Below are 17,789 nucleotides of genomic sequence, written 5' to 3' on the forward strand. Positions count from 1 at the left end.
GTACCTCCTATATTAACACTCTAGCGCTCAAATCGATATCTGAGAGAAGTGGAACTGTGTTACAAGTGTAGATGAGAAGAATGCATGGGTGTGACTTAGGGTCACGCTTAAAAGTATTCTCAATTAATCCGACGTGGAGTTTGAAAAATGGTTAGATATAGATCAATGGTTCAAATGAGTAAGAAAGTCGTGCTCCAATGTGAGACTCCATAATGGAGGTTTACTTATTTGTTAATTACAAGTATTTTAATTGAATTTGATCAAAAGCACAAAATAATAAATATTCTCTTATTTATTTAAAAAATATTTTTTAAAATTAATCAATAACAAATGATACATACAAAATATACATTTCAATTTTACTTAATAATAACTCATTTTAAACAAATATCGTGAAAACAATAAAATCAATAAAGTGATCTTGTTAGCGAGTAGCTTTCTTAAGAGTAAGGATCCTCTCAATTTCTTAAAATTTATTTTCTTAAAAACTATAATAATGAACACCTCCATTTCTTTTAAGAAATGGAGAGAATCTTTACTCTATTATGAGAAGGAGAGAGTTTATGTTTTATGTTGTTGTTCACTAAATATAATCAACTATGTTCGAAAAGGAGAAGCATTTTGGGAGTCGACCGGTAACCGGAGATGACAGTAACGCGGTACAGAAAGAGAGCCTGACGGTGCAAAAGTTGAATCCTGTATACCGGAGATTGCAGGTTAAAAAGTTCAATGGAATGTCGGCTGTCGGTGGATTGCACAATATGGAAAAACGTGTGTTTGTCTGTCCCGTTTAGTTTAACTTAAACCTTGATACGAAGTATAGTACGTAGTAATGGTTATTTAGTATTTTTCTTTTTAATTTCTAAGCTGGTTCAAAACTTGGAACTAATTTAAACTTTTAGAAGATGGAAATGTTTCTTAAAATTTGTCAAAAACAGTGTTGTCACCTTTGATTTAAACCTGGAAACATGGTAATGGTCATTTAATAATTTTATGTATAAGTTGGTTCAGTGTTTGAAACTAATTTGTATTTTTTTAAAAGTAAATGATTTTTTAAGAGAAGTTTGAATTACAGTGCCTCATCTCTTATGATTAAATATATATGTAATTTTTTTTCAAAAGTAAAAGCTTAAAAATATATTAAAAACATGTTTTAATTACACTTCTCTTAGAGTAATTCTAATGGGAGTTTTTTCTCAGTTCTTCCAACATGACAAACGTTGCATTTAATTTGGATATTAGTGAAGTTATTCATTTGGAAAATCGTTACACTGCAATGCAACGTTCTTCATTCTTAACAAGTACATAAATTAATGATGAGTTTTCTTTCATTCTATTTTCCAATTTTTTTTTAATAATTTATGTGTTTATAAATATTTGTATATTAACTATATTTTATTTTAACAATTTTATAAATAATTACTTTTTTTAATAAAAGATCATTTTCTTTAACACTTTTATAATATTTTTTTACTTTAACTATTATTATAAAATTTAAGTTTAAATAGATTTATTTATTTATTTATTTTATTACAAATTAATATTTTGAATTAAAATACAATTTAATATAAACAAAATATTAGGCTTAATTGCGACTTTAGTCCCCCTATTTTGTCTTTTTCTTAATTTTGATTCCTTTATTTTAAAAATCATTATTTTAGTCCCTTTTTAAGTTTTCTGTGCAATTTTCGTCCCCCTATTTTGTTTTTTTTTGCAAAATTAGTCCTTATTCCTGTCTTTTTTTCAATAGAAAACTCAAAAGGAGGGCCAAAATCGTGGTTTTAAAAATAGAGAGACTAAAATCAAGAAAAATACAAAATAGGAGGACCAAAATTACAATAAAGCCAAAATATTATTATATAAAATAAAATTGTGGGATTTAATATGTGTTTTTTAGAGTTGTATCATTGGAATAAAACTGAGGTGAATTGCTTTAAAATTATATGACTTAATGAATCCAAGAAAATTCAAAAATAATTGCACAAAATTGAAGATGCTCTTAAATAAATAGATTCTACACTTTAATGTATTTTATTATAAATAATAATTTTTTTAACCCTAAAACTATTTAATCTTAGGCGCACTTTGATGAGGGTCAAAATTTATAGGGTTGGGCAGCAAAAACTTTGTTACACTATGGATTCAAAATATCTTATCCAAACTCAGGCTTTAATAGGTTGTGAGGTATCCGATTATAAACTAATCATTTCTTTATTATTTTTATATAAAATAAAATAAAAATATTATAATATTTAAAATAATTATTTTAAATGTAATAGATTTTTATGTACTATTTTGCCCAGGAATCATAATTATTGATGCAGGTTCTTGATGTGGTGGTGCAAGCTACTTCGATACATTTGTGCGATGAACTACAAGGTTAGCACTTCATCAAATCACTAAAACATCATTCACATCCTACGTGGAGGTAACATTCAAATAGAAAGGGTGAGTAATTACAAACATTACAAAAGATATACGGATTAAACATAGTAGTTGCCAACATTAATATCATCACCAAATTATTTACTCGCAGCGTCACTAAAACATCATTCACATCTCATACATCATCAAAACACCTCTTACATCATTCATTATGCAAACACAATTATGAAATGCAACTTCACTGACTCATGCATGTGGTACCAAAACTCCATCGATGACAAGTCATCTTTCTACAAAGATTCCCACCATAGGATTGATTCCCACTTGAAACCGGAACACTTCATCGATGACAAGTCTTCTTTCGACTATGAGAAACTTTCATCCTTTCTCGAATCATTTTAATCTTTTCAGTCGTCTCTTGCACAATTTCAGGTTCGAGCACATCACTCTCGTCGGACTCATACCAACACAATGGAGTTCTACATCTCCTACCATATAATGCTTCATACAGCGTCATACCAATGCTCACATAATAAATATTGTTGTATGTAAACTTAATTAACGGCAAGTGGTTGTCCCAAGCACCTCATTGTTCCAACACACAAGCCCTTAACAAGTCTTCCAAATACTGGATAATCCTCTCTGTCTGACCGTCCGTCTGTGGATGGTAAGCCGAACTCAACCTCAATTTAGTACCCAAGGCAGTTTGTAAACTCTTCCAAAATCTCGACGTAAATCTTAGGTCTCTGTCTGAAACAATACTCGAAGGTATACCATGTAATCTTACAATTTCTTCAAGACACATCTCAGCCAACCTCTGCATGGAATGATTGATTTTCATTGGTAAGAAATGCATCAATTTAGTCAATCTATCCACTATCAACTAAATCGAATCATTACCTTTAGCAGTCTTCGGTAAACCTGACACAAAATCCATCAAAATACTATCACACTTCCATTCTAGGATACTTAACAGTTGCATTAGACTCGAAGGCTTTTGATGTTCAATCTTTGACTTCTGGAAAGTCCAAGAAGCATAAACAAACTTAACAATCTTCTTTTTCATATCGGGCTACCAAAACAGCTTCTTCAAGTCTTGATACATCTTTGTAGCACCCGGATGAATACTTAAACCACTTAGATGTCCTTACTCAAGAATACTCTTCTCAAGCTCTAGAACGTCCGAAACACACACTATCTCCGAAGCTCATCACACCATTCTCATCAACTCGAAATTCACCATCATTTCCTTGGCTAATCGATGTCAACTGATCAACCAACTTCAAATCGGACTTCTGACCATTTTTTATCTCATCTAGGATACTCTTGGTCAACATCAACATTCCTAACTTCACACTATCAGGAGTTTCTTCGCAAACCAAACTTATATCTCAGAATTGTTCATTCAAATAGAATCATGTACCATAAGCATCACCATATGCAAGGACTTCCTACTCGGGGCATCTTCCACTACATTTACTTTTTCCGGATGGTAGCTCAAGTCAAAATCATAATCCTTCAGAAATTTGAGTCATCTCCTCTGCCTCATATTTAATTATTCCTGATCAAACAAGTACTTTAAACTCTTATGATCACTGAACACTTCGAACTTATAGCCTGACAGATAATGTCTCCAAATTTTCAACACAAACACTATAGATGATAACTCTAAATCATGTACAGGATAATTCCTCTCGTGAACCTTCAGTTGTCTAGAAGCATAAGCAATAACTTGTCCATTTTACATCAATACTCCACCAAGACCCATCTTAGTCGCATCATAATACACCATAAAAGACTCACTCGGATTAGGAAAAATCAATACTGGAGCAGTCGTCAACTTGTTTAATTCCACAAAACTTTCCTAGTACGCAACATCCCACACATAAACTTGACCCTTTCGAGTCAAATGAGTCAAAGGTAATGCTAATTTAGAAAAATCTTCGATAAACCTGTGATAGTAACCTGCCAAACCAAGAAAACTTCGAATCTCAAAAGCAGACTTCGGAGTCTCGCACTACCACACAGCATCAACTTTATAAGGATCCACGCTAATACCACCGCTAGAAATCACATGGCCAAGGAAACTCACTTATTTTAACCAGAATTCACACTTCTAAAGTTTAGCATACTACTTTTTATCTCTCGACACCTGTAATACAATATTCAAATGTCTAGCGTGCTCTTCACCAGAGTTAGAATATATTAGAAATATCATCGATGAAGAATACCACAAACTCATCTAGATATTCATGAAAGATTATGTTCATATATTCCATGAAAACACCTGGCACATTAGATACACCAAAAGGCATCACAATATACTCGTAGTGACCATACCTCATCCTGAAAGCCATCTTTGGAATATCATATGGTTTAAGTCGAATCTAATGACAACCCGACCTCAAATGAATCTTACTGAACATACTTGAACCTACCAAATTACCCATTAAATCATCAATTCTTGGAAGCGGGTACTTATTCTTAATAATTACTTTATTCAACTTCCTGTAGTCAATACACTACATCATACTACCATCTTTCTTCTTAACCAGCAACACGGGAGCACCCCACGGAGAAACACTTGGTCTAACAAATTTCTTTTCCAGTAGTTCTTCTAACTGTATATTTAGCTCACTCAACTCAGAAGCTGACATCCTATAAGGAGCCATTGACACTGGACCTGTAGTTAGAAATAAATCAATAGTAAATTATAATTCATGTTCTAGAGGTAAATCACTGATGTCTTCTAGAAACACATTTGGAAATTCACATACAACAGGAAACTCAATAGTTATAGCTTTACGATCAACTTGCAATGTCGAGAACATCGCAAACAACGAGGCTTTATCTTTCACCAGCTCTCCTACTTGCTTGGCCGATAAGAACATCAGCTCACCACCATCCTCGAAGTCAGGAAACCTCGCAGTTTTACTATAACAGTTGATGTGAACATAATTGAACTCCAACCAGTTCATCCCAAGAATAACATCAATTTGGTGCAGGGGAAGACACACCAAATCCATCACAAAAATCTTACCAAAGATAGTCAAAGGACATCCCGAAACAAAATTAGTAGTAACAGAACCATTAGCTAGAGTATCTATTACCATACTACTATCCATAGAATACAATTTCAATCCTAACATAGTGGCACAATCAAGAAAAATAAACAAATAAGTAGGACCAGTATCAATAATAGCAATTAGTTCAACACCGTTAATAAAACAAGTAGCTCGAATCAAGTTCTCCTTCTTAGAATTATGTGTTTCGCTCAAAGCAAACACTCGATTATTAGTCTTGGCGGCAGCATCATCCTTCTTTGGCTTCTGACACTAGGTACTGATATGACCCTGCTCCCCACAATTAAAACAAGTCGGACCATCGTCTTTGTAATCAGAAGCACGATGACCCGGCTTACCACATTTATAACATCTTATCACCTTGTTCTCACATTCGTTGGAATGGTGATTTGGTTCACAACACTTATAGCATATGATAGAAGCGGGAGTTCCTCCCACACTTGGCTTCTTCCCATCGGCAACTTTCTATTTTCCTTTGTCAGCCGGAGCACTGTATGGCTTACCATGGTCTTGATTCCTTCCCTTTTTTCATTATGACTCTTAAAATGTGTTGAATGAGCCTTGTTGTCCTCTACATAGATCTTATATTTGTTCACAAACTAAGGAAACTAGTGTATCTGCTGATACCCAATGGCTCACTTAATTTTAGGATGCAGTCCATTCTCGAACTTGATACACTTAGAAAACTCTGTAGTCTCAGCACTATAGCGTGGATAGAACTTCACAAGTTCTACGAACTTGGAAGCATACTCGACAACTGTTGAATTCCCTTATTTTATCTCAAGTAACTCCTTCTTCTTCTTGCACAGAACATTCTATGGAAAATACTTCCTAAAAAACTCCCTATTAAACACAACCCAAGTAATCACATCACAAGCAACCTCCAATCTCTGATGGTTGCTAAGTCACCAGCCATATGCCTCTTAAGTCAGCATATGAGTACCATATTGTACCTTTTGTGCTGCAGAGAAATCCATCACCCAGATGATCCTCTCAATCCCCTTGAGTCAAGCCTGTGCTCCATCAAGATCGTACCTACCCTTGAAGGTGAGCAGGTTCTCCCTTTGAAACGTACTCAAGTTGCAATTTTCGTCGTTCACATCAGCATTAGGCTTTTTAGTTTCATTTTATGTTCCTGAAAATTTTCAAACAAGATAGTCAAATTCATAAAAGACGTTCTTTACATTCGTAAGCCATAATTAATTTAGGTTGCTAGTTGCAGTTTAAGCATCTAAGGACTTTAATAACCAAATCCATATTTTACAAAACTTTACCCAAAGTTCTCATATGGTTAACCATATGAATAAAACATTTTTCAAAGTTCTGAATGTTTTCCTCAAGTTTCATTTTAAATAATTCTTACTCACGGGTCAATGTGTTCATTCTATCTCGTTTTTTCCTCGGTTGTACTTTCATGGATAAGTTGAAGCGTGTCCCACGTTTCTTTGATATTATCTCAAAGAGAAACATGTAAAAATTCATTAATTTCCAAGGAAACAGTGATGATAATTTTTTCTTTCAAAATGTGTTACACCATTTCCTTATCCTTTCTGGTCCATATTTCTCTATCTTTATTTTCGACAAAACCATTAACTTGATGTGTGGAAACAAAAAGACCATTTTAAGAGCCTTCCAAATATCATAACTCATCCTCTCTATAAATATTCACATATTCTCTTCAACAAAAAATACCTTTCTCCATTGAAGGATGGAGCTTTGGCTAGTGAATTGTTTGAAGGCATTTCCATTGAAGGATGGCTCTGATGTCACTTACTGACCAAGTGACTTCAAACACAAGAGGGGTGAACTATGATATTCAAAAATCTAAAGTGATTTATAAAAATACTATTTTTCAAAATGTTTATGTTAGAATAAATAAACAAATGGATAAATGGCATAAATATACAAGTTCGGCCTAACCATTTGATCTACTCCTACCCCTAAGTGTTTCCCCTTGAGATTTATATTAAAATCAACTTTGAGCTATTACGGGATCAGCCCAAATAACCTTCAACTACTACTTGAGCTTTTGCACAAGATAATCCTACAATCCTTCAAACAACAACCATTGATTTTTGTAACGCCCGGAAATTCGATTATTTGCTTAATCTAGACGTTTGGAGTGTTTAGTGAAGTTTTCGTATTTTGGGACGATTTAGTCGGTATTAGTTCGGGATAGCGGATCGATATTTAATCAAGAATTTTGATATTTTCGGTATTAGAAATATTATTGGAATAATATTTAAAGTTTTGGGAATTTTCTGAGTAATTAAGGTTAGACCGGAAATAGGTGACATTGGCGAATAAGTGGTTATGTTGGCAAATGAATTATTATATCGACAGGATATTATTAAGTTATATATTGGTTATTTCGGATTATTATCTTATTGGGCCTAAATTAAATTGTGAAGAATAATAAAAAGGAAGTGAAAGACTAAGCCCAATTGCAAGTGATAAATTAGGGTTTTAGAGAAGGAGAAGTGTAGTTTGTCATTTTGGAGAGAACAAAGTTTGAAGAGAAGGAGGCAAGCCAAGAGGAACAAGCTTGGAGATACAATTGAATACCCATTGAGTTGCTTCATTTGATAAGGTAAGGGTGGGGTTCTCTTCTTATAATGGGGCTCATGAACAATTGTATGTGGGGAAATTGGGTGTGTAAATTTATCGTATTTGCTTGTGTTAATTGTTGTTGGAAATTAGAGATTTAGGTTTTATGGTTGCTGTCTTAAATTGTTTTAAAACTTGGAATTCTGTATTTTGCCGTTGCTGTTTGTTGTTGATTATGTTAATGTTGTGCGAAAGGAGAAATAAGGAAATGTGGTGCTTTGACGGACGGCTGGGAAACAAGTGACGGATGTCACTATGCCCATGACGGGCGTCTCACTCACTTAAGGCCCATGACGGGCGGCGGCGGCAACATAGCAGTGAAGGGCGGCACTTAGGTTGGTAGACGGTCGTCCCGTGTTTTGTTCTGTTTTGTGCATGAATTCCGTGCATATGTGAAGGATAGAAAAACACTTAGAAAGGGGGGGTTTGAATAAGTGTAGCTTTAAAACTTGTAAGATAAAAACAATTTGCACAATGATTTTTATCCTGGTTTGTTGTTAACTAAACTACTCCAGTCCACCCCCTTGGAGTGATTTACCTCACCTGAGGATTTAATCCACTAATCACACAAGATTACAATGGTTTTCCACTTAGACAACTTCTAAGTCTTCTAGAGTATACACTGATCACAACCTGATCACTCTAGGAACAAACTGCTTAGATACCCTCTAAGACTTTCTAGAGTATACTGATCAACAACCTGATCACTCTAGTTCTTACAACTGAATGTAAACAAATTCTAAGAGTTACAATGCTTCTTATAAAGCTATTATCACAACTGTGATTTTCTCTTAAGTTTAAGCTTAATCTCACTAATATATTACAACAGCAATGTAGTGAGGTTGAAGATGAAGTTTGAGAGCTTTTTGAATTTGACAGCGTTTCTGTATATTACTCAGAGTTGGTTTCAAAGTTGGTAACATAGCTTCTCATCAGAACTTCATATTTATAGGCATTTGAGAAGATGACCGTTGGGATCATTTAATGCTTTGCGTATTCCGTAGAGCATTGCATTTAATGTTTCACTCTTTTGTCAACTACCTCGAGCCTTGCTTTCGCTGTGTCTACTGACGTTGCCTTTAATAGCTTTCAACGTTCCTTTTATCAGTCAGCGTAGCCTACCAGCTAGTACTTGCTTCTGATCTGATGTTTGTGTAAACAACATTTGAATATCATCAGAGTACAAACAGCTTGGTGCAGAGCATCTTCTTGTCTTCTGACCTTGAAGTGCTTCTGAGCGTGATACCATGAGAACTTCAGTGCTTCTGCTTCTGATCTCAAGTTCTTCTGATGCTTCCATAGACCATGTTCTGATTCTGCTTGACCATCTTCTGATGTCTTGCCAGACCATGTTCTGATGTTGCATGCTGAACCTTCTGAGTCAGTGCTTCTTGCGCTGATTTTGTGCATACTCTTTATATAATTCCTGAAATGGAAATTGCATAGTATTAGAGTACCACATTATCTCATACAAAATTCATATACATTGTTATCATCAAAACTAAAAATATTGATCAGAACAAATCTTGTTCTAACAATCTCTCCCTTTTTGATGATGACAAAAACATATATAAATGATATGAATTTGCAATCAGAATATCAGACGGCTAAAGACAATTACACAGCTATAGCATAAGCATATAAACATAGTGTGTGAATATGTCTCCCCCTGAGATAAATAATCTCCCCCTGAAATAAATACTGGAAGAAATTTATAAATAAAAGACTTCCCTGAGTATTTTCCATTTCAGTTGAGACGATCACATATGCTTAGATCTTCAGAACATTCATAGCTTCTGATTCTTGCTTCCATAGGACAGCTTCAGAGCTTGAATTTCTTCTTGAATCATTGCATGCTAGATTGTATCAGAACATTGTTGAATGTACCAGAGCATCATCAGAGCATCTCTACATCCTGAAATGTTACAGAACAAACTAAACAACAAAAGTCAGAGCATGAATGAATCAGAACATAAAATATGTATCAGGATATATAATATGTATCAGAGCAAAAACAATAATGTTTCAGAGCATATTTAGAACTAAAACATGCATCAGAACATATAAGGAATAAGAATGAGTTAGAGCATATTCTATCATCAGAATATCATAACATTCTTCCTTCTTGCTTCTGATCTTGAAGCTTCACAGCACTCAGCTTGCTTCAATTTCCATGAGTTTGATTCCATACAGAATTGCTTTTCCCCATGTCATTGCTTCTCATGTTGAGCTTTTAAGAATATCTTCACTTCCTGCAAAACACTCAAAGACATAGAACTTGCAAATTCTTGTTAGAAATGTGGAGACTTTCTCCTAGCAACTGACAATATAAATCAGATCATTTATCACATTTTCTTCCCCTTTTTGTCATAACATCAAAAACACAAAAGATTCAGATGAAAAACAAAACAATATGAGAGAAAAGAAGGATAATTGTCATTGATAGCAAGAGAGAATTATCAGAAGGTACAAGGAAGATGCATAGAAGACAGATGCAAGAAACAAAGAGAAACTACTGTCATACCCCAAATTTGCCCGCCCCGGTTCAAAAATCATATAATTTGGTTTTACAAAAATCTTTGGTTTATTTATATTTTTTTATATTAAAATTTGTTTAGTTTATTTACTAACAATTTTGGGCTTTAAATTTCGTTGGCTTATTTACTAATATTTTGGGGTTCTAAATCTCTTTGGTTTATTTACAATAATAACATTTTGGGTCTTATAAATTACTTTAGTTTATTTACACTAACGTCTTTGTTTTTTAATTTCTTTGGTTTATTTACACTAACATCTTGGTTTTTTAATATCTTTGGTTTATTTACACTAACATTTTGGATTTATATTTATTTATTTATTTAAAAAATACATAATAGTTTATTTAAAGTTATTTATATTTTTTTAAATAGCAAATACTTGTTTGCACTTCATATAATTTAACTGGCTTTTATATTGAATAAATAATATAGTCCAATTGGTAAAGGAGCAAAGCTTTTTAACATAAAGTCACGGGTTCAAATCCCACAAGTGACATATTTTCTTCTAATTTTACTAATTTTCTTTCCTTTTTCAACATATCAAATTTTGGACTTTTAGATGTGGGTTTGGATATGGGTTATTTCCCTTTTGGGAGTTTTAACCTAATTTCCACTTTATAAATAGGAATCTTGGGAATCCTATGGAGGGGGAGGATATTTGGTTTTACGTACAATTTTTTTCAAAACACTTTCTTTCAAATTCTTTTTTCTACGCTTTTATTCTTTCCTATTAAAGGTTTGTCTGGGTTGACTGAACAGACAACCGCCGACAAACCTTTTCCTTTTTATTGAAAACTTTTTTAAAACCTTTTTATCAAAGATCCTATGATTTTGGGGGCCAATGATTTCATATGAGGCCCCCCTTTCTTTTCAATTTGGTCTTGGTTTTGCCTCATGACTTCTCATGAGGCGTCCCTCTTCAAAAATATTTTTTTATTAAAACTTTTATTTTGGCCAATGATGATACATGAGGCCTCCCTTTTTTTTTTCAAAATGATTTTCTAATATTTTTGGCCAATGATTTTGTATGAGGCTTTTTTTTAAAAAAAGGTTTATTTTGGCCAATGATGACACTTGAGGCTATTGTTGCTACATTTTGATTTAAATTTACGATCGTAATTTTGTTTGCCCAATTTTAAGTATTTTTTAAAACCTAAAGGCTAAATGGGTCCCCTTGAATACAAGGGAGGCAAAGGGTGCCTAACACCTTCCCTTTGCCTAATCTACCTACTTACCCAAAATCTCATTTTTTTAAGGTTTCCCACTTGCCTAAAACAAGTAGTGGGTGGCGGCTCGTTTAAACGTAAATTTTTAAATGCAGGTTGCTACAGCTGGCGACTCTGCTGGGTAAAATTATTTATTTTAAAATTAGGTTTACCCTAATTTGGCCTTTAGGTTTCGAGTTTTTATTTTTGATTATTTACTGTATCACATTTGTTATCTAAAATATTAGAATAAATCTATGTTTTATATTTGTTAATAATTAATTTTATACCTTATATTTTATATTATACACGATGTAATTGGAATATGTTATTGCGGCTGAATTAATTTCTATTTCTATTTTGTTGAATCTAATCTAAAAAGTCATAAAAAAGGATTGTGTAGGTTTTTTCGGTATTTTTTTTTTTGGTTAATATGTTCTTAATTGTAGTCTATTATTAATATTTGATTAAAAGACCATTGTGCTTATGTAAGTTATTAAAAAAAATTCATCCACTATAACATATGAATTGGAGAAAAGAAATATTGTAGATAAAATATTTCATTAACTAAAAAAAATATAACAATAATTAATTGGTTTGTTTCAAAATGTTGGAAGTATAATTGGATTTTTTTAATTAGCATTAAATGTTTTGGTTGTTTTGGCCGATTATCATTTAATATTGTGATATCTTTCGATCTCTAAATATAATTTGTCATTAAATAATTAATTTCGACATTATATTATAATCAATAATCAATTAATAAGGTGTTGTATTTTATGTATAAAATAAATAAAATGAGATTGTTATTTCACCTATTTACATTCCTATATGGTTCAAAATATATCTTGCTATTTTGTGAATAATATGTCTAGAGACATTCTAATGGATAAAATGATGAATACGTTCTCTCTTTGTAACTCCCTGCAGTCTCCTTTCTCTAAGGCGTATACTCCCTCTTTCTGCTGAACAAAATTAACCTTACTATCACCTCTAAAAAAAATTAATAACGAGTCCAAAAACAATGATTCAAAATATTGGAATTAATCTAACAACTACTGATAGATAAAATATTATATAGTTTGCTTATGAATGTTTCCAATTCAATTGTAAAGTTGTGCAAGAACAGTGACGATAAAAGCCATAGAAAATGAAAAGATCTTGATGCAGGTTTAGCAAAAGAAGGAAGAAGAAGTTGCGTGGAACAGTGAACTCGAGATCCGCTCATCCGACGCGATTCCGATCTGCAACCGCTCAACCGCAGCCTCAAGAAACCACGCATCCAGACCGCTCCCTTCCACACAGTCGGACCTCCACCAACGCCTCCATCGCTCACGGGCTTCCGGTCGGGTAAGTTTTTTTCCATTTTTTATTACACTCTGTTGTTTGGAAATTACCTGAGAATGGTTGCTATTTTAATATGTGTTGAATTTGAATCTAATTGAGAGAGGTCTTGAGATAGAGTAAGAGAAGTTGTATTTGCTGCATCTGTAATGGAAAGAGAAGGGGAAACGAGAGACCGATGCATTCCCTCTCTCAATTTTTGTTGTATTATATATTTTGTTTAGGTTTTTCATTTGTTTTTCTATGCTACGTGTCAGCAACCAAGTGGCTCTTGTCCAATTTAAGAGTCAAAATCTCCCACTATAGAAGGAGTCTGCCGCTGCTATTTTGTTGGTGTTGTTTTTTTTAATGTTTTTTTTGTTGTTGTTCACTTGGTTGAAATATAACTAGGGTTTGGTTTGTGCATGGGTCAGACCCAATTAGAGTACATTCATTTTGTTACACTTCCACCATGCATCAACTTCTACACCCTCATTAGGTTATTGGTCTTCTTCTATTTTACTTTAATTGTTATTTATACCTAGTTTTAATTTTAATATAAATATAAATAAAAACAAAAAAATAATTTGTTTTCCTTTAGTTCATTGAATTAATATGTACAAAAACAAAAGATAATTATTTTTCATAAAAATTAAAAAATATAAAGAGATGCCATTTATTTTTAATTATTTCATTAGATTAACAAAATTATTTATTTGTGTATGTCTAATAAAATTCTCCGATTAAATTATAAAAACCCGCATCATTTATAAATAAATTCGTAATTTGTAAATACTCACTTGTACATAACTTAAATATTATTTTCAACCAAATTAATTATTTCGCTCACCCTTTAGTTTTACGGTTTTCAATTTGGTTTGGTGTGTCTCTATTTATATTTTCTTGTTTTATTTTTTCTGCTAATATTTATATCGCTATTTCGCTATTTCTATTTTGCATATATACCTGTGATTTTGGAATTTATTGTAATCATTATTATATATTCATATTTATTGATGGGATCTTTTGTGTGGAGAAATGAGAAGAACCATAGAAGAAGGATTGTCAATTGGCCAAGGGGGTTTAACACCCCTATGAGTTTTTGCGACAACTTCGCCTAGAGTCGGTCGAATTCAGAGAAATGTCTCTAAAAGGGCTAGCCCCTTTTGGAGGTAGGACTTTGGATTTGACCAATGACTCTTTGTACCAAAAATAAAATATCATGGTGAGACCTTGCATGACCTACGAGACGAAAGTCTCGGTCTACAAAAAGGCTCCGCTTAAGGAAGGTCCTTGTGCCTTTTCCCTTTTGCGTTATCCATGATACCCTTAAGAAAGCCACCCTTAAGGGGAGGTAGAACAACCATAGAACGAACTTAAGAGCCTACATACTAGGGTTACCTTCTAAATAATCTCTCACTTTCGAATCCTTGTTTGTTTAGAATAGAATTTTGGTTTGTATGTTTGAATTTCTTGTTATTTCTCTTATCATTGTGCTTAGAATATGTAGTTTCAAAAACCTAAAAAAAACATTTTTATCCAAATAACTATTCGATCCAATGACGATTCTACTATAGTCTTCTCACAATAAAAAAATCAATCTTTCACAAATAATACGATGGGTGAGTTTCAAATTCGCCGCATCTTCGAATTGGTCGACTCTTGATATCGCATCAATCAAGTATTCAACATAAGATAATTTCAATTCATGCGGATTGGCTTATGCCTATAGCAATAATCAAACGTTATCGCTAAAAAATATGGTAAATGAATTAAGTCGAATTTCTTCGCCTCGCGCGAATTGATTCTAATATAGATAACTCTTTTTTCAATCGCCCCCCGAACTACGAAGGCTCTGAATTTCTCATTGCACAACGAGAATACGTAGGCACAAGGTCCTGACACCTTGGCGAGCTCACCTGATAAAAAACAAACCACGGCCAAATCCCTTTGCCTAGAGTGATCGGATTTCTAATAAGGATTAACTCATTGTCGATCAATCCAATTTCTTTTCCTCGAGCAAATTAATTCTGGTAAGCTAAATCTATTTATGCTTCCTTAGATTTATCATAATCCCTAGCCTGTAGGGATCCCCTTTTGTTTGTCGTTATCCTTAGAACTGTTATAGGATCTTATTCCCCATGAGGAACCTTCCCACGAAGGATATCCTCGCTGATGTACGCCACATGACCTCTTGAAATCCATGGGATATGGTGACTGTTGACCGGTCTTCCACATTATTCCATCAAGTCAAACTTTCATCTCAATCGTTATAGGATCTTATTCTCCACGAGGAACCTTCCCACGAAGAATATCCTCGCTGATGTACGCCACATGACCTCTTGAAATCCATGGGATATGGTGACTGTTGACCGGTCTTCCACATTATTCCATCAAGTCAAACTTTCATCTCAATCATTTTAGGATCTTATTCTCCACGAGGAACCTTCCCACGAAGAATATCCTCACTAATGTACGCCACACGACCTCTAGAAATCCATGGGATCTGGGGATTTTTGACTGGTCTTCTACATTATTCCCTCAATTCAAACTTTCATCGCAATTGTTCATTGGTCAATCATAAATCCTTAGCCTGTAGAGATTTCATCCTACGTTATTCCCAAACCCGTTTATATTTTCTTTAGGTTTGTCATAATCGCTGAAACTAAGGTTCATCCCTTAACTCGTGTAGAATATCCTTATGCTCATCTTTATCATACGTCCGCATTGCATTTTATTTACATACATTTGCGTATGCATTTTTACCTTCTCCCTTGTCCAACATTAATCCAAGCTAGCAGGTTTCCGATACTCATAAATGAACTCGAAAAGAAACTCAAGAGATACGAGTCTTACTGGATAGAGGGGGCAACCCTTCATAATGCGAGTCAAAAGCCTACTAATGCAACTACTATTGGTGATCCCCCATATCAGAACAGTATCAACATAAAAAATGCCCTCACAAATTATTTATACCCAAGAAAAGACAAAGGTTACCCTTTTACTTTTACAAAGTCTAAGAACTAAGAAGGTGTCTCCCAATATTGGTGTATCAACAATAAAGCTCATCCATATGATCTTTAAGCATTTATCATTTTCAATTTGTAATTGCTTTGGTGCTAAGTGTCATTTGTTGTAAACTTGTATCTTTGGATTAGTAATTCTAATAAAATAATCATGCATGTTTTGGAATTAATTCATTTGTATGCCATCAATTTCCATATACAAAAAAAAATGAAACTTCGAAAAATTCAATCTATTTGTTTTTCTTTCTTTCCATTTTTCAACTTTAACAAACTTCGAGGGAGAATGATGTAAATACAAAATAGCCGAATTTTGCTAAACATACGCTTTCAATGTAAAATCGAGCTGATGATGTAAGGCATTGTTTCAATTCCTAAACAGTGGAGAAATAAGGAGTTAATCCATAGTCAACCCCCTCGAGCCAGGAGTTGGAGTTTTGTTCTATTTTCTAAAAAACCCTTAATTTTAACCAGGGGCAGGGTAGATTTCGGTTAATTCAATGGTGCATTCTAATTTTAGGAGAATCAAGTCAATCTAAATAAAGGTTCAAGCACATCCTTGTCCTTGCACTCATAATCCAATATTGAGGAATCAATGAAGATAAGAGCCCTGACGCATCATTCAAAATTAAAGAAACAACAAAGATGAAGCTATTAACGATCAACATGGCAGTCACAAATGTTCAAAAAAAAACAAAAAGGAGAAAGCCCGCTAAGTCAAAGAAAATAAAAAAATTTGACTTGGGCAAAAGTTAGGGTGTCCTGATAGACCAAAATCCAAAAGAATTGGTCCATGCAAAATATAAGGGATTGAAAACAAAAAATTGGAGAACAATCTTATGATTGCCACCTCAAAATCATCTAAGCTTCTCATTAATGCTTGGAACTTACCAATGCTCTTCATTGGCGCTTGGATCTTTATCAATGCTTATTATCACCGCGACTATGAAAATTCTCTTTCATGCTGAATATATCCATTGGATTAATCGAACTTAGGATTGGAGAACATCAAGGAGAATGGGGCGGGTTTATATAAAGTTTGAGCTTTATATCCTTTGTTTCTTAAAACCATGAACCATGGCCACGTTACAACCCTCAAAAGCCCTAATTGAAGTTTGGTTAACTATGAAAGCATACTCGGCAAAATTTGTGTTAAACTGACTCCTATGTTTGTTAAAATTATTGCTAATCTCTTCGCCTCTTCAAATCTCAATCTCTAATCATCCATTTCTTTTCAATAATCAATTTCAATTTCAAAACTTGCATGTGCATTACTTAGAATTACTTTTCCAAATGTACAGATTTTACTTACGAATCAATACTTAGCATCAAGGAGATCTCAAAATTGGTTTAATCAAAAGTGATCAAAGACGCTCCTGACTAGGGGAAAAACATCTAAAAGGAGCCCTATAATCAGGGGAAATCCTAATGATCATAGGGGAAAATCACAGGAAGATTCTCTTTACTCTGAGCATTTATTCTAAGACTTAATAAACTTGGGTCACATCTCAAAGCACCAGTCAACCAGGGGCATATATTTCCAAGATCCTAGTAATCAATGGTACACCTCTCAGAGTTCAAATATTGGAGAAATTCATAACAAATTCATCTCATGGCATGTAGGAT

The 17,789-nt window shown here is 33.6% G+C and overlaps 1 protein-coding gene across 1 annotated transcript; it reads right to left on the reverse strand.

The window, feature by feature from the left end:
- Positions 1-4,907: 4,907 nt before the first annotated feature.
- LOC131641829 (uncharacterized) lies at positions 4,908-5,534 on the reverse strand. Its single transcript, XM_058912131.1, has 2 exons — positions 5,126-5,534; positions 4,908-5,068 (listed from the first exon to the last, which is right to left on the reverse strand). The coding sequence occupies exons 1-2, from the start codon at positions 5,532-5,534 to the stop codon at positions 4,908-4,910; spliced, it is 570 nt and encodes a 189-aa protein (XP_058768114.1).
- Between the last annotated feature and the right edge of the window lie 12,255 nt (positions 5,535-17,789).

This window comes from Vicia villosa, unplaced genomic scaffold (assembly GCF_029867415.1).
Source record: "Vicia villosa cultivar HV-30 ecotype Madison, WI unplaced genomic scaffold, Vvil1.0 ctg.004150F_1_1, whole genome shotgun sequence".
Classification (NCBI taxonomy): domain Eukaryota; kingdom Viridiplantae; phylum Streptophyta; class Magnoliopsida; order Fabales; family Fabaceae; genus Vicia; species Vicia villosa.

Bases quoted from the DNA above. Each gene is read 5' to 3' on its own strand.
- LOC131641829 (XM_058912131.1), bottom strand. From the start codon at position 5,534: ATGTTAGGATTGAAATTGTATTCTATGGATAGTAGTATGGTAATAGAT. The intron at 5,069-5,125 runs GTGATTTACCTC...TTCTAACTACAG, and splicing joins TGTGTTTCTAGAAGACATCA to GTCCAGTGTCAATGGCTCCT.